We start from the raw sequence: 22,738 nt of genomic DNA on the forward strand, positions 1-22,738 counted from the left end.
CGTGGAGTCGTTGAGTCGCTAACGTTGCTAACGTCGTCTCCCCTTGTGCTGAGCTGGGTGTTGAGTGCCTTTGGCATTCGTTTGCTTGAATCGTTGGTTAATTTCGTTGCCCTTCGTTTGTAAATATGTGGTACGAAATACTGCCCTCTGCAGCCATCATTGCTGGCTGTTTGTTGGTGCCCTCCCTGGTTGATAGGCCTCTGTGTTGGCTTTTCGACGGCAAGGTTAGTACATTGGTGACCTTTGGGAACTGCATGGATACTGGGCCACGGTGTAACTGCCCTATGAATGTTTCAGATTTTGTCACCGTTCGTTCCTCCCAGGGTTCATGCAACAAAAAATAAGATAGTCAACGTTCTCACCGCCGAGAAGTCAGCAGAAATTTTGCTCGAGCCGATTACACTCGTCAGTTAAGATTGCAGCTGGCAGCCAGAACCGCCGATTGTTCGCGACGACTGCCTACGTCGTGTGTACCGCCTGTTGATGACCTGTTGCGTGATTTTTGCACCTTTTAGTAACAGGCGCGCGTACTGTGGTCATCAACCAGCCTGCCTGTCAGCAGCATGTATTTTGTCTCCACTGTGTACACAGAAATAAAACTTGCTCGCAAAATGTTGCATCGTAAAATTTCGGCTTACATTTTCACGCCCCAAGCGCAAAAGAAAAATTTAGTTTACTCCACGTGTCTTTTAGCGTTAGAACAAACTGTGAGGTATAGTAGAGTGTCAAATACACAAAGCAGGAGTAGAGACAGACACGTACCAGCGCAAAAAAACACGGACAGAGAAAGTAGCACGCTCACAGGAGCGCGCGTTCACGTTCACATCTACCACCTGCTTGCCCACGAAGAGCTTTTTACTGCATGGCCTGATACCAACTTGCCCTGCATTCGGCCTGCCTGCATTTCTACGGGGTGAAATGTTTGTTCGGCAGTGTGTGCAAGAGAGGCTTACTGAGTATTGTGCAGGACCATCATCACGTGAATAAGCTGCCACGGGCGCCATCTTTGGGTACTGTGGCTAGCTTCCACAGTGTATGCGGGAACCTGTTGGTGATGGGCGGGTTAACAAATCGCCGAGGCTTTCGCTGCGCTTTCGGAACCCAGAGATGGCGGCCACTATGATGTCGGTGAAAACTATGTATAAACAATCTCACAATGTTTAAAACTAGAATCGTAGTGAGGCTAACCTGGGTTCATTGCTTGAAGAGGTGCCTAGCGCTAGATGGTACGTCACAGCGCTTAGCAAGATTAGAATGAGCTTGATACAGTGTTTAAGAGCACGCATATACTGCACTACCGTGATATACCTGCCAGGAGAGACGAAGATTTCTAATCTATGGAGAGAGGCCCGTGTACTGTGCGATGTCAGTGCACGTTAAAGAACCCCAGGTGGTCGTAATTTCCGGAGCCCTTCACTACAGTGTCCCTCATAGCCTGAGTCGCTTTGGGACGTTAAACCCCCATAAACCAAACCTAATCCATGAAGAAATAGCAGACAGTGATTAATTCTTCAGTGCTAACAAGAAGTTGGTAATGATCGTAATCAAGGTTAATAGAAGTACAAATTGAAGGCACAAATATAGGACCAAGATGCCAAAATAGTTGAAATGCTTTGTGAAGATGTTGAAACAGGCATGAGGGAAGGGAATGTGCCTGTGGGTGACAGGTGACTTTAGTGCAAAAGGAGGGAGGAAGCAGGCAGATTAACAGGCATTTGGACACCATGGGATAGATCTCAGGAATAGTGAGAGTAACGAAGGAAGAGAACCTAGAACCAGCGAGGGGAAAATTTGGCATTTAATAAATATAAGTAAGATATTTGCTTAATAAGGGACTAGCGATGCAGGAATTTCGAGCTCTGGTGCGCTGCAACATAAAAACAATTTATATGAGGGGCACTTAAGAAACTGATGTGCGAGTGATGTGAAAGCATTACAGTTTAATTCTAGTTCTATTCTGTCCCAGTTGGTAGAGTTCTGAGTACTAGTACGGACTATTGGTTAACATTTTGCATTTTCTTGCCTTTGATGACGTTGCACCATTTCAGCCAGTCGCGAGCTTTGTAACACTGCCATTTTCTGGGTGATACCGGGTTTTTGTGTCAACAAGCCGTCTAGTGCCTTCGCATTAATAATCCAGAAAGTAGCCCTCTTCGTAGCCTTTTACAGCACTTATCACTGAATATGGTCTCCTGCACAACCACAGCTGTAATGTCAGAATCACTCGAATGTGCATGCATGGATTGTTTTACTGCAAGGTGACAGCTGGTGAGAGATCCTTAGAGCTTCATGGCATATGGCATCCATTATTGACATAGTATTTTTTCACTTTTTAATGCCTACCAGTCCTGTTATACAAACTGAATTCAGGGCCACTGAACTGAAAAAGCTCCTTGCAGCTTTTTCCGGCCACCTTTGATGGTTCGTTGTTTGGAATTCATCAGAGCTACCCACAGCACTTACTAATCAGATGAACTGCACCTCTTGTCCATTTGCAGCCTTACAGGCGAACCCTTTGGAAGTGGGAAACTCGGTGTGATGCAATGCGGGATGAGAGGCTGACTGGAACCCCTTACAAGACCATTGTAAGTTCATCATTTATTTATTTATTTATTTTTTCATATTTTTGGGGGCCGAATGTCAGTCCTGTTTTGGGCATGACTCCAAGGTATTAAGTTAGTCATGGCAACTGTACAATCGAATACAGTCTAGCCCGTTTATAACGAAGCCACTTATAGCGAAATAGCGGTTATAACGAAGGGATTTCAATTTCCCATTCCCATTTTTGCATTTTCAATACATTTTGGGTCCGGTTTTAACGAAGTAAATAAGAGCGCATCAGCGGATATAACGAAGAGATTTAATACCAACCCAAAAATAATCTGCCAATCAACACATTTTTGCGTCCTTGAGGCGATTTTTTCTGCGAAAATAAGAGCAAAGTTCGGCTGACGGCGTCCTTTCGTAACGTCATCTGCTCTCCTGCGGAGCGAAAGGTTGCTTCACTGCATCGCATGGCACGCCGGTCTCGTGTTGCGTTGTCCTTGAACGGCGTCACGGCATATAGCGGTAGAGCACGCCGCGCAGGGGAAAAACGTAAAAAAGAACAGGGATGATTTTTTTTTTTTCGATGACGTCGCAGAGAGCGGCCGTCTTGGCCAGTCGCGGTTCTCTATTTCTCCCAGGTATGCCGGTATGCCGATGTTTGCCGATGTTTGCATCGGTATGTCGATGTTTGCATTTTTTTTTCCGTAGTCCACATATTACGAAATAGCGGATATAGCGAAGTGATTTCCGATTCCCGCCGACTTCGTTATAACCGGGCTAGACTGTATGTGACTTCTGCAGGCCGTAGTGAAAAAAACTGCCTCTGCACCTAGGTTCTCCTTTTACACATTATAGTTTCACTTTCTTTTTTTTTTTTATGAAAGCAGTTGCTCTGTCAGATTATCTGTGTATACACTGCTCAAATTCAAGACCTTGAGTTACTTCCATGGCATTTTTCATAATATATGCGATGGTTCAAAGAAAGCAGTTTTTCAGGCTTGGTGGCAGTTCGCTTCTCCTAGCATAAATGGAACATTTGGAGGACAAAGGGGAGACTCGTCAAACAAGCATGTTGTTTACAGAGTAAGGTTCAGGCACCAGCTCTGGAGGAATTGTGAAAAAATTGGTGTGCATCTTTACAAGCCGAGAGTGCAATGAAAATGGGTTAATAGAAGGCGAGGCAGGTGGAAACAGAATGGAAGTTGCCTCACACAGTGCATTCAAGCCCAGATATATCGTAGTGTTGTTTATACCCAACAGTCAGGACATCCCTTGAAAACCCCTGCAAAAGTATAGCCACTGTTGTTTGCATATATTCTTAGCGGAACATTATATATATCGAACTGTGCACCGTACCCCTTAACGGTGCACTAAAGAAGATTCTCAGCTCGTCTTTTTACCGTGCGAATTCGATCTATGTGTTCTGAGCTTTCTTACAAGCTTCGTATTATTGCCCTGTGCTGCCTGTTTCCCTATTCAATTGGATTAAACATCCCGGCTCCCGCCTTTATTTTGAACTGACCTTCGAAGGTAGGACGAGTCAACCAATGCGTGAAGTGCCTTTCAGCCAGTTGTGTGGCGGCTTCACTTTCGGTTTTGTTTTGTTTTCTAGGTTTCCATGAATAAATAGTTTGTTGTAGACAGCATAGCCACAAATTAGGCCCACGGAAATAAAAAATACGCATGGACTCTTTGCTTTACGTATCATTCTGTTGGTGGCAGAGTGGCAACCCACCACGGGTCTGGCTGAAAGGCACTCCATGCATTGGTTGACTCCTCCTACTTTCGGAGGCGAGTTCAAAAAAAAAAAGGTTGGAGCCGGGACATTTAATTCAATTTAATAGGGAAACCGGCCGTACAGAACAATAATTCGCAGTTTCTAAGTGTGCTTGGAGCATGTAGATGAGTTTCTGCTGTAAAGAGACTAGCTCGGAATCCTCTTTAATGTACCTTTAAGTGCCGCTTCTCTCTTTGTTCTATGAACCCTCCTCACATGTGGAGACGGATTGAGTATGTAGCCTTGGGCAGCTGCTGGCAGTTCTGGCAGTGTGAAACCGCATGATGAGGTGAATGTGAAAATTAATTGCTCTGCTGCCATGGCATGTACAGCGTCAATCACACTTAGCGTGAACATGGCTCCGCGTGGCACCATGCTCCGCGAAGCGCCGCTTGCAGCGCCCGCAGGAAGCGGCGGTGGATTCTCGGGCAGGCGCAGACAGCGCGATGGGCGGGGCCACCAGCGCGTCGTCTGCTACTGCGCGTCGTCTGCTGTCGTGTGGAGTATCGCCGCGAAGAGCGCTTGCCTGAGGTGCTGACAGGAAATCGTCGACTGTTTCAGACTGATCAAAATGCTCGTTACGAAGCACACACTTCTCTAAAACGGTAGCTCAACATTACTAAAACTCTCTTGGCGTGTAATAAGGCAGTTGCACGGCCCTGACTTCATACTGTAGGAATGCGAAATGGCTGGTGAATGGCAGCCGCATGCCGCGCTCCCTTCCTCGCCTATCTCTCAAGAACAGCGAGGACAAAAAAAGAGTTCGAATTGCTTCTTTGTTTTATTTCGAACGAGAACGATGCATGAAATTATCACATGAGGCATGTTTATCTCCGAGTTCTACTACTGCATTTCAGTGATCGTTACACGCGAATGTAGTCGACCTGAGTTTCCAGACTAGAAGCCACTGAAGACAAGCAAATGGCTGAAAAAAATATCTGCAAAATGATCACGCAACGCAGAGTGCCGCATTCTTCAAGTCATTGCGCTGTCTCGGCCGGGAGTCGGCAATGATGGTGAGGTTAGATCACTTCGAAAACCACGGTGGCTGCATGTAGCGCGCTTGCACGAAAAAAATGCTAGGCGTTGCTATTAAGGGTAAATATTCGATGTGGCAGAAAGCGGCGTCGTGGTTATTGCTCTGATCGAGACCATGCGCCGCTGGCGGCTAGCCAGCCGAGTCAGCCCAATGAGCTGCAGAATGGTGCACTCGCGGAAAGATTGTGTGATGAGTTTGCAGAAATTTTAGGCAGTCATCGACTTATCACTGGCAGCTTTCAGTCAGAAATTGCAGCCCCTAAATGCAGTAGCAGCTAATCTGTGAACACAGAACCACGTCGTAATGTCTCGTGTTCCAGAGGAGCAAAGAGTACAAATTGTGGAGAAGTGTGTGCTGCGTAACGATCATTTTGATCGGTCTGAAACAGTCGACGATTTCCCGTCAGCACCTCAGGCAAGCGCTCTTCGCGGCGACACTCCACACGACAGCAGACGACGCGCAGAAGCAGACGACGCGCTGGTGGCCCCGCCCATCGCGCTCTGCGCCTGCCCGAGAATCCACCGCCGCTTCCTGCGGGCGCTGCAAGCGGCGCTTCGCGGAGCGCGGTGCCACGCGGAGCGCGGTGCCACGCGGAGCGCGGTGCCACGCGGAGCGCGGTGCCACGCGGAGCGCGGTGCCACGCGGAGCCGTGTTCACGGTAAGTGTGATTGACCCTGTACAGGGAATGCTGAGCACCTAGAATGTCAAGTACCCAACCAGTGCACAAAACAACAAACCTTAGCACCATGAATGCCCATGAAGACGGAGCTTGCAGTTAAGTGAGGAGGCACCTCCAAGTTTTGTGGTGGAAAAAGGGCGTGCTCCTTGATCAGTTGACACGCATCATGTACTCCAGCCACCTGTGCGCCGTTTCTTTTGGGGGTTCTATGAAGGATCGGCGTCTTATTGTTTTTCACAGGCCGTCCCCGAGGGCAGTGCGGCAGCAGAGGGTGCGGACCGCTTGCTTGCCTGCTTGGCACACGTAGCTACAGACTGTCATTTTCTAGGATGCTTTCTTGAACTTGCCTGTTTTGTCAGAGATTTGGGACATCTGCGAAAAATGCTGGGCACAGCATTCGCCAGCAGCACCGGTTTCTTGGGTGCATTTAAAAGTGCCTTGCTGTTCAACTCGGTGTAGTACGATGTTATATCATATACACTCCAGAAAGTGCTTCGCGCAGATGTGGTTGCTCGCTTGCAATATCCTATCTGCTCTTGGGATTGCGTGGAGTCAAAGTTCTAGGTGAGCAGGCTCCGACGCAGCTTTAAAAAAGTGACACTTGGTCCGGGCAACTCTGGTAGCCCGATCTACAGTTGGGTACGAAGCATAATCGCATCTAGTCAGCTTCTGGACCCAGCTGGACCCCTCAGGTGTGCCACAGCAACAGCCAACACATCACAGCCGCTATGTACCGTATTTTCCGGTGTATAAGATGCACCCTTGTATAAGACGCACCCGCCATATATGAAGGCTCTCATTGAAAAAGTTGGTATATAAGACGCACCCGTGTATAAGACGCACCCCAATTTACCCACTTAGTCTAGTGAGGGTTAATTAAGCACGCTTACTCGACCATCGTGAAATGAACCATGGATGGACTCATCTGATCGCATAAAAGCTCCGTAGGCCCGCAGCCCGATTTCCGTTTTCGGTAGCATACTCAACCGCAGATAATTTGAACTTTGCGGTGTAGCTCTTGCGCAACTTCGGTGGCATACTGTAGTAAGACCGAGCACGACAGGTGCAGGTAGTGGAAAACACACGCCGAAGTCACCAACACAGACGTAATACGTACACCCTCCATGACGTACGCGGTTGCGAAGTTGAAAAGAATGACTAAAAAAGAACGCCGGCTTGGCTTGTTTTGACAATGGCAAGAAGCGCGACTGTCGCCATCTTTTGGAATTTCACATTACTTTTGCTTGCGCCTCCGAAACGACCGCGTGTTTGCGATTCTGGAAGTCGTCATCCCCACCGTTTCATGATAAAGTTCACCTAAAAAAAAGTTGCGCACGGCGGTCCCCGTATTGAAGTATTAACCGTGTTACTACCGCATCATTGGTAGAGTTTTTTTTTTCGGTGAAAAAAGCTTGAGCATGAACCTGAGTAATTTCTGAACTCGCAAAAAAAACGAAAAATTCGCATATAAGACGCACCCTTGTATAGGACGCACCAACAAGATTTTTGACAAAAAACCGTGTCTTATACACCGGAAAATACGGTACATAGGCCGCAACGGCTGTCCATGGCGTCGGTCCACGCCACCACGTGTGTTTGCACAATGATCACTGCGGCTGGTTCTAGCACAAAGCTAGTTCTAGCGAGCTTTGTTCGTGCACGGTGCCTACCACATCGTGGAAGCCGAGAACCTAACGTCTACACCTTGTGATGCACTTTGGCTGTACAAAACAACTACAAACACAGCCTAAAACGGCACCGAAGGCCGTGCAAACCGCTCAGCCGCGTCCGCCGCTTCGCAAGCGAATGGCCACTACTTCGCAGTGCCCCCGCGCTGCTGCAATCGGCGCATGTACTAAAGGGCAAACATGATCTGTGCGCGCTCTCTGCTGCGGCGGGTGGTCAGTGTCTACACCTAAAATATTCTTACACTGTGCTCCAAACCATCTTCCACTGCAGATTCGATGCGAAGCAGGTTAGGCGTAGAAACCACTAGTGAACGTTGCTCTGCCTGCACACCAGCGGGCAGCATGTCATTGCTGGAACTTGTCAAGTGTGGATGCGATGTTTTCTTGCTTCTAGGTTATTCGAAACCTTTGCTGTTGCCATTTTTTATACCTCAGTTCGAATGTAGTGGCAGCATTAAGTTGGCATTTATTAATTTATCAAGCAAGCTATACCACCAAAGGCATTGCAGTGGGAGTCAGCTTTCAATTTTTTTTTCTAATGTGTATTTAAGCCACATACACTACATGCATCCTGTTACTTTTACATTAGGCAAGTGTGGTGTGTAGTTTACACCTTTGTGTAACACGCACGACCAAAGTTGCTCTTCCCACACAACCTCTCGTGATCAGTCATTAGCTTAACTGCTGCCTGCCACCGTGGCCAATTTGCCCACAATGCAGTGGGCAGGTTGTAACAACGCCACAAGGTCTAGTGACCTAGGTGGCCCACCTAGGTTGCTTCTACAGTGATTTTTTGCTCACAATGCTGACGGCACCAACACCAGATTTTGTGCAGAACAAGCACCTTAATGATATAGCTTTAAAATCCGTATGCAGAAACGTCGCAAATACATTCATGCAGGTGATCTCTTGACTGCTGATGGGAGTTATTTGTTGCTGCACAACGCGGCTCACTGTCTCTGGTGCTTTCACACAACTAGCAATCACAGTGTTGGCGATGCGCAGGAAGTGCTTAATGCATAGGTTGTGGCTCATACTTTCTTATCATCCTAGTGGCGCGGGGGACTGTTTGGAACATTCGAAATTCTGCACATTCGAAATATTATCCTGAAATTTGTATCAACCGTGTTCATATTTGAGATTCTTCTGTATGGCACCCAGTTTTTACCCCCTGAATTTGGAAAAACTAAAGCCAAAAATGAAGGTCCCTATTTTATAACTTAATCTTTTTCTCATGTGGATAGTCCAGTTACCGCTGACTTAAATGCAAATGTATTGGGCTTGCTCAGCCTGTTTTTCCTACACCTCCACTCACATTGGTAGCTGGTGTTCCTAGCACCAACTGAATCCATCTACCTAATAATGGAAATGATGTCATGGCAGCAAGAAAAGGGGATGGGGACTTTAAAAGGCACAGGAAATGGGAAATGAAATTTGGAGCAAGACTGCAGGTCCTCTGCTCAACATGGAGCAGCTATCAGCCGCTGTATTCATCAGCATGTAATCTGTAGTCGGATATGACTCAATCACTACGGCGTCCCTCATAGCCTGAGTCGCTTTGGGACGTTAAACCCCAATAAATCAAATCAAATCTGTAGTTGGATACGACTGCCGCCGCGGTGGCCGAGTGGTTATGGTGCTCGGCTGCTGACCCGAAAGACGCGGGTTCGATCCCGGCCGCGGCGGCTAGAATTTCTTTGGAGGAGAAATTCTAGAGGCCCGTGTACTGTGCGATGTCAGTGCACGTTAAAGAACCCCAGGTGGTCGAAATTTCCGGAGCCCTCCACTACGGCGTCTCTCATAGCCTTAGTCGCTTTGGGACGTTAAACCCCATAAACCAAACCAAACCAGTTGGATACGACTCAAGTCTGCAACAAAGCTCTGCCCACATTCATGGCTGCCATGCATTGTGCCCCAGCAGCAAGGAAATAGTCTGTTCTTCAAGCTTTTGTCGTCACCTAAGCGTGAGGTGCTGGCAAGCACGCGCACAATAGAGCACGTCAGGCTACTGATGTCAGCGAACGCATGCACCGTAGAACGTGTCACGCTACCGGTGTGAGCGGATGCAGCCTCTCAGGCACCTGCCTCGCAACATGCAAAATAATGTGGCCGCTTTTGCCGCAAGCTAATGAAAAGACGAAATTATAAGCACAATAATTTTGGTGTCACCTGTTTAATAGAGTGAAATATTGAAGTGCTGATTTCGTTTACTGCTATGATTGGTTCACAGAATAATACAGGAACCTGCATGCCTTTAAAAACCTGTTCAGAAATTGTTTCGGGGCTGTTTTGTTTATTAATGTTCGAGTGGAAGAAACATAATTCTGTAGCAGTAGACTGGTCTGATAATCTGGTGCTCTGCTTAATAGTAAAAACTGGCCTAGGTTTGATACTGCACAGGTATTTCAGCTTTTCTGAAATAAAAAGCCGCCATATACAATTTGCTTCACTCCTTAAAGTGCACCAACGAAATCAAGGGGAAAGCTTGACTTTACTCTGGAAAGCTTGATAACTTGCCCCATTCAAAAGAATTTGTTTGTTTTACGTCAACCACCTTATCAGTGCTGTGCATGTCTACGATGTGCTTCAGATGCACCTTATATCTGCTACTATAATTCCAGTCAACACACAGTGAAGTGGTAGAAACTGTGGCAGTGGTAGTTTTCTTGGATGGCACTACATAGTAACTTTTCTGCCCACTTATCCTTTCATCTGCCACGGAGCCACTGTTAGGGAGCATCATACACAATATAGTAAAGGTCACAGCACAAAAACATGTTATAAAATTCTGCTGGGTTCCCAGTCACGTTGGCATTGGGGACGATGAGAGAGCCGACATGTGTGCTGCACAAGCCAGAACCATGGAAATAAAACATGTGAATTTGCCTCCTAAGGATTACATGAAGTTAGTACGTAGCAAACTAAGAGCCAAATGGCAAGCTTCCTGGGAAAATGAAGGAAACAACAAGCTGCATACAGTAAAGCCCATTTTAAAAGAATGGAAATCGAGCCGCCATAAAGGGCGTTTTATCGAAGTAATTTTACGTCGTTTACGCATAGGCCACGCACACATCACCCATAGCTTCTTATTAACAAAAAAAAAAAAAAACTGTGTGTGAAATGTGTGGTGAGGATCTCACGGTAAATCACATTTTAATTTCTTGTTCGCATCTCGAACAACTTAGAAAAAAATTTTTTACGGTATTTTACAATCAACACATTCCATTTCATCCCGCATTGCTTTTAGGCAAGCGAACACTTGTCGAGTTTTCACTTGTTTGTAAGTTTCTAAAGAAAGCCAGTGTTTTAAATCTATTATAATGTAACCTCTATACACTTAACATAACATCATCTAACCTTGTGTTTGGCGCATGATAGCCATAGTTGCTTATGCGCCATAAAACCCCATATAACTAACTATTATCCTTTCATCTTGGTCAAATGTTTAGGGGAATCCCCCATGGTGGAGTAGATTTGTAATAAGGGAGTAATTATTTATTGACGTCCGCCCAAGCGCAGCCATACGGCTGCAATAAGGAAGTAATTAGCTGCAGCTAATTACTCTCTTATTACAAATCTACTCCACCTTGGGGGGTTCCCCTAAACATTTGACCAACACTGTTCCCACTTCGAGTTATTGATGAATTCGCTCTCACCCTACCGTAAGGTTGCCGTCCGGGTTAGCTCAGTTGGTAGATCGACTGCTCCGGTGAAGCGATGGTCCTGGGTTCGAACACCGGACCAGGACGAATTTTCCTTTAACTGCGAAGTTTCTGAGAAAGCTGTATATCTTTTCTTTGTAGCTGTATGGCTGCGCTTGGGTGGATGTCAATGAGTAATTACTATTTCATGTCCTACTGCTGATTGTTAAGATCTTTAGAAATCCTGCCAAATTTTTAACATAACTCAGTCCATTTTTCCTAATTCCTAGCTATCTAACGTGTATATAAGAAACTGAGGAAAAATCTCATGTCAGAATGATGGGATCATACCTGCAGCCTTTTGATTCTCTTTTGCCAACACCTAGCTAACTGAGCTGGGAGCTGCTTGGTTCCTCAGATGTTCAGAGGTGGGAAATAGTGGTGCAGGCTGATGGTGGAACACATGCCTGACCTCACAGGCAGCACTGAAGATATGTGGAAATGATGTTACCATTTGTGTTAAGATGCAGTAATTATCCAATAAAAAAGTGAGCATCACTAGTGCCTAATCATAGTTGCAGGGGTACAAAAGTAGGAAGAAAAATTAGACTCATGAGGCATCCAGGATGAGTTTGTATGCGTTGCAAAGAGAAGCATAGAAGGAAGAAATAGCCTAGGTGAACACAGAAAAAAACAAGACCGGACTATTCATTTTCCTGGGTTAAGCTGTTTTAAGATTTTTGTTGCTGTGTCTTTGATTCAGTGTGTTTGTACTATCCTGCAGCTTTTTTTATGTCTGCTTTGGTTTTAAATAGGATTGTGCATAATGCTTATACATTTGCATGGTTTGGAAGTTAAATTTATTTGAATGTTTATTGTTTCACGGATTCTCTCCGTTCTAAACACATGAGTCTCTAATTAACGGATGCTCTAATTGAAAGAAAACATCACTCGAGGATAAGTTCTAGATGTCCACTAGTTTCCGTGCACTGCTCACAGTGTTTTTCACTGGCAAAATATGTTATGTAGAAGCCATTTGTTCAAGTAGAAGCCGGGTTTACTCCCAATTTCTACGGAACTCTTCGGGAGGGATGGTTAGAATCATGTAAAATTAGGTTTTATCCAAAGACAAAAATAAATGTGGGTAGGCCACATAACTTCATCAATAGGTCAAATGGTGGCAAAAAAAATGTGTTGATAGTTTTAATGACAGTGACGCAAGTCTGTGCTGGATGAACAGCTTAAAAAAGGTGCTGAGGAAGGTGTTCAGGAATCATTCTTGACATGCTAAACTGCCCAAGTGTCATATGCACTCAATCATTTCTTCAAGCATTTCTTTGCTAAATCGTACTGCTAGCTTTGTTGTAGTCTGAGGCTGGAGAAACATTTACAATGTGAAGTTTACGCATGTGCTTCGAGCACGTAGGCTGGCTGTTACAAGCCCTTCTAAAATTGTTACTTTGTGAATTTTTACTTTTTTTGCCTTGTTAATTTCTTTTCTTTTTCCTTTGTCTCATCATCTTGAATTAGTAAATGTATGAACATTGTTTGCTTTCAGGGCCTGGAAGGAATTCCTGATGAGCCACAGAAGCCATGAAGTTACCTGGACAAGTTTCTCAAGTCCATCTATAAGTTAGATGTCATTGGATTCAGCAAATGCTATAAATATCATGTGTACAGTGGATTTTTTTTTATTTGTCTCTTTCTTTTGATTATTTTTGGAGGCAGATGGTATTTCTATGAAGATTACGGCTAAGGAATTTGGCAGAGTATGGTCGGTGAGGCTGCTACAAAATTGGTGTAGTAATTGGAATTTTAACAGAGTACACTGTGGGGCCAGTTGGTCATACATAATCTGAACGAACAAACGTAGCTTTTAAAACAGGACACAGAAAGATGAGGACAGGACGGGGCTAGCCCCGTCCTGTCCTCATCTTTCTGTGTCCTGTTTAAACGCTACGTTTGTTCGTTCAGATTATGTAGTAATTGGAAATCAAAAGAAATGCGGGAGACATTTCCCCTGCAGTGGGCTAAACTTTGCTGATGATGGCGATAACGTGAGTATGCGAAACAAGGCATTGTAACTGGTGTTTTTATTCTTAACACAAAATTACGGTTCTAAAAATGTCGTGCATGAAGAATTATGCTGAGTGATGATAGTAATATCTGAAGAATTATGCTGAGTGGTGATAGTGCAGAGTATCTGCAGTGCACAATCTCAGGATATGCAGTAACTTATTTAAGGACGTGGTGCAGTGTAAAATATGGTAAAAAAATTCTATTCTTTGTTTTCTCCCGCCGTTTGAAATGGGGAAAAAAAAATTCCTATTTTTTTGTTTTCTACCAACATGAAATGTGCAAACCTTCCTGAACATTATTCGGTGACCTGCATTCTTTGCTGCCCTTTAGTAGAGCCAGAACAGCCCAGTTTTTGAAACCAAGTGGCAAGCAGGCACGCCGGACTTCTTCGGAGTTTGCAGTCAGTCTATTTATACCATAGATTATGATGTGGAAAACAAAGAAGAGGTATTTTCTTAACCTCAGCTAATTCTTCAGCTGTCGGGCAAATAAGAAAAGATGCAGTGTATGTCTGATTAAATGCTGGTGCATTCTGCTCTGCATTTCCCTTACCTCATATGAGGCGCACTTGTTTCACTCTTCTGTGGTTCTTTTGAAATTTGTCTTTTGCTTTAAAGGGACACTGAGGAGAGCACTATTAATATTTTTTTTATAGTAAAATCCGATAGTTCGGCATGTCATGGCTTTGTTGCCACTTGGCCGGCAGCGAAAGATGCATTTATTTCTAAGAAATTTGGATTCGAAGTTGAAAAAGTTTTTCCCGCCGCTCTGAATCAAACTTGGGATTCTCCTATGACGACACAGGACTAAGTGACGTGAAACATGACGTGCACATGACGTACCGCAGACTCCGTGATTTCTGCGGCCAGCAGTGCGGCCTAGCAGCAGCCGAAAAGAAAGCTACCGCTGGCCGCGCGTTGAAGGCATCTATCGGTTATTGCGGGCGTCGCTACAGTCGCTTCGATTACGTTTGCTCTGGCGTTTTGCCAGCGTTACGATGGATCTTGTTCTCGAAGTCGTCAACGAAGTTCTCGCAAATAGACACCTTTAGCATACCATGTACCTTGTTACCGCTAGCGGAATACCGGGAGCTCGCCTACCGCTGGAAAACAGGCGCTGATTGGTCCCGATGCTTCAGGCGCGCGCGTAGCTGCCGGGCACGTGGCGCCATCTGGCGACGTCAAGGAGATTTGCGCATGCATTGGCTGCGCCTCAGTGATTTGTGACTTCTCGGGTCCTAGAGTTGCTAGAACCATTGGTTCTAGCAACACTGCTTTGTCCTATGACGTCATCACGCTTGTACTTGCGAGTTTGGCCTGTGGCGGCGATACCTGTATTTTGGTTCTTGCTCTTTTCTACGTTACAAGAGCTTTGCTGTCAGTACGAGTGGCGTTTTTGTAATCAGGAGCTAGTATTCTGCTGATACAAACCAACTTCAATTTCTTCTTAGTGTCCCTTTAAGTTCGAGGCATTGAAAACATACGTTTGGACCATACATTTCCAGTTTTTCCACAACGCTGGTCACGTGTTCCGTTTGAAAAACCACAACTCTGAGTGTGCTCACAAGAGCCAGATGATGAATGAGGCTTTTATGCATAAATGCTTGCTGAAATCAGTTCTTCATGCCATAAAGTCTGCTTTCCAGTTACTGCCCAACCAGAGTTTCTCAAGAAGTGTCTCCACAGGCGAACACACAATGTTTTACGAGCCATTTAACCACATTATCTGGGAGTACGCACCAAATAATACCTTCCTTCGAGTGCACGTCTCCGAATTACCGTCTTCCATGCAGCGTTCACATTCAGTGATAACGGCATGACTCAAATTTACGTCCTGTGATATTCTCGGGGATAACCCGAGGTGTTTGGGATATCACCTGGTTCCTATATTGTGATATGGTTGTGTGAACTGGACTATCAGCGAAAGTAGTTTACTGAGAGAGGTGCAGAACAGATCACGAAGGAGGCTACAGACACAAACTGGCAAGCAAATAGGTGTCAAAATGACACTGGTACTGACTACACTGCTACTGGCTACTAAACAGAGGTTTCAGTGCATGTTGTTTCTGCCAAAGAACTGAAGGAATAGTTGGTTGGTTTGTTTATGGGGTTTAATGTCCCAAAGCAACTAAGGCTATAAGAGACGCTGTAGTGGAGGGCTCTGGAAATTGCGACCACCTGGGGCTCTTTAACGTGCACTGACATCGCACAGCACACGGGCCTCTAGAATTTCTCCTCCAAAGAAATTCAACCGCCGTGGCCAGGATCGAACCCGCCCCTTTTGGGTCAGCAGCCGAGCACCATAACCACTGAGCCACCGCGGGGTGAACTGAAGGAATAGTGTTTTTCGTCTTTGACCTTGAACATCCCAGAATGTTATTTTCTGTTGCATTTGACCCATTATTAGAAAAACAACAAAGGTATAAAGCAAAGCAGGCTGGACTTTTTTCGAACCTTATCAGCAGACACGTGCAGAACTACTGAACCAGAATGGTAGCAATCTATGCGGTAGGTCTTCTGGGAGACTTTAGGGAATGAAAACAAAAAAATTTATGGTTTTAAAGAAAAAATGTTGTGTAAATTAATATTCACTGCAAAATCAACATTATAGTTGGGTGAAAGCGAAGAGAGAATGGGGAATGAAGAAAAAATAGGTAGCTGGTATAGTTGTGGAGAAAATGGGTATTAAACGCACCTCAGAATGCATGAAAAGTATAGGGTCTACCCTGTGCCCCCAAGATATTTTTGAAGCTGTTCAATGGTGTCAGTCTTTTGGTTGCAGTGAGATCAAAACTTTGCGTCCAGCTATAAGCGGGAGCTAAATTAGCTTTGTCCACCTGCTCAAACATAGAAGGGTTTATTGTACAATGAAGTTAGCTCTAGAGATTGTGGCACTGAGTAGCGTTCTGTGTCTTTCAGTGTGTCAACATAGTTATTCATGCAGTTTGTTTCATAACTGGCTGGCCTACTGCCAGTTCCTAGTTAGTTTGCACTATGTGAGAAGCTTCTTAACCCATGTAATGCAGGACCTATGACTGTGTTCATTCAGGCAGAGTTCTGAAATGTCTGAAAATTGTTGCGATTCCAAGAGTGCTTTCTTTGTGTTGTGTACATAGGTTACCAAGTGTGCTCTATTACTAGGCCAACAAAGTTATGTACTGAGAGATTCTCTGTGTAGCTAACGCGAAAGTTCATTATGCTCTTCCAGAATTGGTTAATTTAGTTTTACAGATATATGCAACTTGAAGCTGCATTGTTTGGTTTTGTGCATTGAATTGAGTTTGAGAAGAGATGGAGGATGTAGGTGCAAACAGAAGACTATGATTGTTTTCAGTGCTCAGGTTTGAAAATGTGAATGCCCATATGTTGCGTGCACAAGGTAGAGTTGGTAGTTGGTGGGAAGCGGAGAGGTGGAGGGTGGAATCAATATTCCTGTGCACTGATGCTTAGTGCATTAGTTTCTGTGAGCTTGTCAAAAATAATTTCATGGGGGAATTAAAGCTTTCACTGTCACACAATGGGAGGGGAGGGAATTCCACTTCTGAACTGGCTGTTAATGAATCTCAAGTGTTGCTTCTTCTGAGGTGCTTGCCATATTTATTCCACAGACGGTACTCTCTACAGAAAAACTTCAGGGCTCTTTGTATTTGCCATAGTATAGAAAATGCTTGTAGCGCTGTATGTATAAAGAGACTGCCAGTCGACTATAAGAGCGCGATAGAAAATTACATCCGTGCATGAAAAGGAGCCAAGATGAGAACATAAATCCTTTCTTCCGGGAAGGCCAGCAGTTCTGCATAATGCCTACCTAGTTATTTATGTGTGTGTGGCTGTGTGCACAAGTGATGAGCGTGAATTTGAAACAGAAGGGCAAGATTTAGACGAGGAAAATGCATGTCAGATCATTACATCTAATGTTGTTTTTCCTGCAAGTGGTCAGTGGAGCTGGCTTGGAGACGTTACCTCATGCATCTGCCTTATTATTTTGACTACTATTTCAGAGTTTCCTGCCTTCTGTGAAGGAAGTTTCAATGGTACAAACATTTTCCTAGTAATGATGCCCCTTGAGCTGCTTAGGAGTTCCAGGAAATTATCTAAAATATTTGTGATCTACCTCATTTGAACAATAAGACCTCAGATAGGCACAAGACTTCTTTTAACTTAATGGATGTAATATGTATGAATGTCGCCTCGTGAGCAAGGGCGTCCACAGAGCTTTTGAGTATGAATCGATCGAATATGCAGCTCCGGAAACGTCTTGTATTTGTTCAAGAAATTTGCACATTGACGTTGATGCAAGCCAAGACATAATTTTCAGTCTGTGTGAATTTGTGTTCACCCAGTTGAGGCTGTTGACCATTGACGGGATGTCCCATTAGAGCTGAAAATGGTTTGTTCATCTCAGTTCCCACATATCCTAGTTGCTGGCCAACACGCTATTGCTGCATAGCTTATGACAGGAAACTTCTCATATGAATAGTTGAAAACAATCGTTATGCACCGTGCCCATTGCCCCTGTAATGGAGGTGGCTCTCCTACTGCCCGAGTTGCCATAGTGCAATTAGGACGCCAAGTTAAGAACTTGGTGGCTGAGAATGAGGTTTCGTATTATGTCGGAGGAAATTTGCTTTAGCATTTGAACTTATGATCCAAGTTACAGAGTAGGGCTTTAAGAGGCTGTTAGCATTCAGAACCTCATTTCTGTCAACTTTCGCTGTAAGTCAAAGCAACCAAGGCATCAGAAACTGCGGGTACTTTCACAGCCAACGCAAGCCAGAGCAAATATTTTCTGTGTGAAGTAATGATTGTTGCTACCTGGTGTTATGAATCGCTCTTTCTGTTCCGTATACCTCTCATGAAACGGAATCAGTTTGTACAGCACGTTATCTTGCGACGCATGTCGTGTTGGGAACCAAAGTTCAGGAAACAAATGAATTACAAATTATAATACGGATGGGCTAGTTCGTGGCAATTCATGGCGAAACTGCACTAAATGACGAGGACAGCAGAAAAGAACAGGCAATATTACTGCGCCGTAGTATCGCCTGTCCTTTTCTGACGCCGTCTACCCACACCGCAATTCCATCATATGCTGTGCTCTGGACGTGCGCTGTGTCCGGAGATACGGATGAGAAATCTGTGATGTAGCGGTTGCACCGAGCACGCTGTCGAACTCGCAGCTGTGGCTGACATAGTAATAAAAAAAAAACTGGTCTGATCATTTTGCTGCGCGTTCACCCTCGTACGATTAGCTTGTTCTGTTTGCATATGCGATCATCTCGCGCCTGTACTGGCTGCAGTGCAGCTTGTTGCAACTGGACGCTCCTTCGGTTGACGCACCCCTGACGTCAGACTGACATATTTTCATCTCGAACGAAGAGTGCCACAGGTGCGACATCTCGCTATTCCGTCCGATAACCCCCTCTGTCTGCGACATGTTAAATGAGGCTGGCATTGGGCGAAAAATAGTTCCCTTTGTTTGCACATGTATTAGGGGCCGCGCGATATGTCGATCATGATGCTGAAGACTCAGTATGTGGTGAACCAATCTAACTTGTGTGCATGAGAACGAGCGCTGCTGCTTCAGCGTGTTTTGTACGCAACAGCTAGTGTAGCGTAGCACACCACAGGCGATTTAGAAGAGTGCCGGTGGTGCAAAATAATTATAGTTTTTGATAATGCTTGCTGAAGTTCATTAATTCCTGGCAGCTATTGTACAAACAGCACATGCCAGCATTATTATCAGAGTAAACTCAAGTCTCAGTAGCCATAGAAGCAGGAGGCTTGCTGGAAGTGCAGTGCAAAAGCTAACGACAAAAGGACTTCAAATTTCAACGAACGTACTGGTGCATAGCAAGCTGATGGAAGAGATTTTGAATTTTGGTATTAATTCTATGCGTCTTGGTACACCGTTCGTAGACATTCTGAAAGTAAAATGTCAGTTTAATTATGCCGTATATTGCGCATCCGCAGCGGCAAGTGCGTGCCCTGAGCTGTTGCCTGGCTGCTGCTGTGCTGGTGCACTGGCAAAGGCACATCCCATCCATGTGGCCATGTGCAGCCGGGAGAATCGAGAACGGAGAAACTCCCATGAGGCCTTGCACTCTGAACAGAAAGGAGTAAACAGAGAGTAAGCTGTCCTCTAGCGCACTCCTTTTTTTATAATAGGGAGTGCGCTAGAGGACAGCTTACTGCCTTTTACTCCCATATGGACGTGTTCGTGTTTAGAGTGGGAGAAGTCTTTCGAGGCCCACCATAGCGCAGTCGGCCGCGTGTACCACCGCTGTGTGCGACATCGGGCAGCGTACCTGAGTTTAGGCGGAGATGGGTCGTCGGTCCAGTCGGACCTCGTGATCTAAATTCAAATCGTCCATTGCAGCACGCTCTTCGGTTTCGCCTAGCAATGAAACCTGCTCCGGATCGCCGATTGTAATATACAGTTAGACACTGCCCGCAACAAACTGCTTCACCAGTGCACCCTCGTTGCTTTGGTGGAGAGAGCGAGGTGGTCTCAGTGATGCCGGGGTCCGATTTGAACGTTGCACGTTAATCAAGGTCGACGAGACGGATCTATAGCGTCACTGAAACAACTTCCAATAGATACATTTAGCATAGCCTGATTCGCCAGCACTACGGCGTACCGCGCGCCGCCAGTGCGCACGCGCTGATTGGTCCGGACGCGGCAGGTGTGCGCGCAGCTAGCGCCCTCAGGGGATCTGCGCGTCTGCATAGGCGGTGCGCAGTAAGCGGTAGCGGTGCCAATCACGCTGTGTGAAAAGTCTTATCTTCGAGCGGGAACGCCGTGGGAACGGATCAACTGTCGAGGGAATTATGGGACGTTTTGAGGTACTGGCGTCCTGCACAGCATGCATCGCGCAGCAGTGATTGGATGCCTCCTCGGTTGTTTATTATACCCACCAGCGCGACCAGCCTGGCGCTCTCGCGGGTTGCATCGCCTCGCCGTATGGTTTCCCCTCTACGATGTGAGGAATGCGGCTTCATTTACCGTAAACAAAGGGGAAACTACTGTAGTAGCCACCGCGTATCAACAGTCGACGCCGAGTAGTCCGGCCTATGTTGACTCGATTGTCTTCACACCAGCAACACGGCGCGTGGGATTTCTTGCAGGTTAAGGTCCCCAAACTTAACAGTACTCGTTTATTATTCAGCTTCTATTTTTTTCCAGCATCGTAACTCCTATTCCGCCTTGAACGTCATATATACGTTTACTGTGCGGAGCAGTGGGGCAAAGCGAAGTTATTCGGCTGGTGTACCCATATTATTTAGCCGCATCAGAGGCGCTTGCCCTCGCACGAGAATGCCGTGTACAGCAGGGAGTGATGGTTTCGGAATTGTTGCGAGATTTCTCTTGGCTTGGACACGTCGCTGCGGCTAAGCAGCCGTCAGCAAGGTTGCCTTCGCTGCAGCACAGCAGCGTCATGTGGAAAATGGGCACACCAGACCGAAACCTACTTCGCTGCAATACAGCTGTGTAGTGTGGAAAACGGGTACTCCAGGCTGAAACGTAGGCGCTGTTCTGCTTGTTCATGTGGGCGCAGCTTTTCAGGACATCGTTATATGCATGGAGCACGATCCGTCTTTCTCGCAGGAACGGTCTGCGCACGCTGGGTAATGCTTCATCAGCACCATGACGACGCAGGCTGTAACGAATAATAACGTGCCTTGACGTCATTCACCACGAGTCCGGTTAGTGTTAGTTTTTTGTAGTTTGTTCTGCGCACGATGCTTATGTAACGTTGAATAGTGCTAATCTTACAAGTTAATTAAATCCGAAGTGCTCTAAGTTTAATGCCGATTGTTGTTCCCTGTCCCCTGTTTCGCTTAGGATAGAGACTCAGTTATAGCAAACTAAATTCCTTGAGCTCAATAAAGGACACACAGAATCTCGCAGTTTGGGCAGCACACGTCTCTACGATGTTGAATTTGATGATTTCATGTATATATTGGCTGTTTTCACAACCATAGGCAAGCGCCCGACGTTAGGAAATCGGAATATCTTTTCAAGTACGACCGCCAAGATAAGGCGTGTTGTGCGCCTTGCTCATACCAGGTGCCGCTAGTAGACTGTGTAGCGTAAAGTGACTTTCCTGTCACGCAGGGAAAGCACATGAAGTTCCCAAGTGTAGAGACTTCCATCAGATTCTGTGCTTCTGTAATCAGTGTCGTGTGGAGCCTTGTCAGTATCCGTGGTTAACTCGCTAGTTAAGCATTCAGTCATGGCGGGCATTAAGCAAATTTATTTTTGTCGCCATTTTATTATGTTCCAGCAATGAAATACGTTTCTTGTTGCATGCAAGGCAAGCGAGAACTGGTAGATCTGTTCAGCCGCCGGAGGGGATAATTGGTAGGTTGAGCTTACCGGTAGCAAGTGCAGGGCCCTCACTGTTCGTGGCACCCTCATATACAGAGAGAACCGACGCAGCGAATCAATTTTGGCGTCTAATTATGCTTTGTTGTAACAATACTGAGGGAACGGGTGGGGCCGTGGCATCTTGATCAGGTCAGGCTGTATGCTAACCCTTAATGACCACGTGGGCATTTGTTGTGTCCCCATCAAAACAGAAAGCAACAGCGGTCGTTGAACACGTCACAAACTACGATGCTGCTTTTATCGCAAAAATAAATACTGGCAGTCATGTTTTGCGCATACCGTGACGCCGGGAAACAAAAAAAAAACAAAAAAAAATGACGGTCGATTTAACGTAAGGTTAGGCCAAGTGCGAATTAGTTGCGTCAGCACTTAGGCTTTCATTTGGGTTTTGGTTCGAGGCACAGTTTTCAAGGTCAAACAAGCTGCAGACAAAGATTGGCGAAATCGGACTTAAGCTCCGCTTTAAGGGTACGGCGTGATAGCGTTAATGCCCATATATGTGGAATTCGTCGTTCTCTAATTTACATTCATCGATCGCCGGGAGTACTCATACCATTTCTGGCGCAGTCGCAATGGTGCAGTGGTTAAGCGATGCGCCACTGCCCTGATACGTGGCAGATGCTGCCACCGGCCGGGCTTGTGAGAGCTAGATTGTTCTTCCTAAGCAATCTCAAAGAGGGAGGCTTCGGACAGCGTAACGTGGGCGAAATCTGAGATAGGGGGTTTTAGTTCTAGCGCAGTAAACTATTATAGACGGCACATCTTCCTTTCTTCTCTCACTCCCTCCTTTATCCCTTCCCTTACGGCGTGGTTCGGGTGTCCACCGAGATTAGTGAGACAGCTACTGCGCCTCAAAAACCAATTGTTAGATCAATGCGACTGATGCGGCACAGTATA

General features: G+C 45.8%; 1 protein-coding gene across 1 annotated transcript; it reads left to right on the plus strand.

The window, feature by feature from the left end:
• Positions 1–6: 6 nt before the first annotated feature.
• Positions 7–13,055, plus strand: ND-MWFE (NADH dehydrogenase (ubiquinone) MWFE subunit). The gene is made up of 3 exons (XM_089545873.1): positions 7–224; positions 2,499–2,585; positions 12,930–13,055. The coding sequence occupies exons 1-3, from the start codon at positions 126–128 to the stop codon at positions 12,966–12,968; spliced, it is 225 nt and encodes a 74-aa protein (XP_089401999.1). The 5' UTR covers positions 7–125; the 3' UTR covers positions 12,969–13,055.
• The last annotated feature ends 9,683 nt before the right edge of the window (positions 13,056–22,738 follow it).

This window comes from Amblyomma mixtum, chromosome 5 (genome assembly GCF_055824585.1).
Source record: "Amblyomma mixtum isolate Tamu chromosome 5, ASM5582458v1, whole genome shotgun sequence".
Lineage (NCBI taxonomy): Eukaryota > Metazoa > Arthropoda > Arachnida > Ixodida > Ixodidae > Amblyomma > Amblyomma mixtum.

Coding starts and splice junctions, on each gene's coding strand:
- ND-MWFE (XM_089545873.1), top strand. CDS start 126: ATGTGGTACGAAATACTGCCCTCTGCAGCCATCATTGCTGGCTGTTTG. Junction 225..2,498: donor GTTGGCTTTTCGACGGCAAG/GTTAGTACATTG, acceptor GTCCATTTGCAG/CCTTACAGGCGAACCCTTTG. Junction 2,586..12,929: donor GAACCCCTTACAAGACCATT/GTAAGTTCATCA, acceptor GTTTGCTTTCAG/GGCCTGGAAGGAATTCCTGA.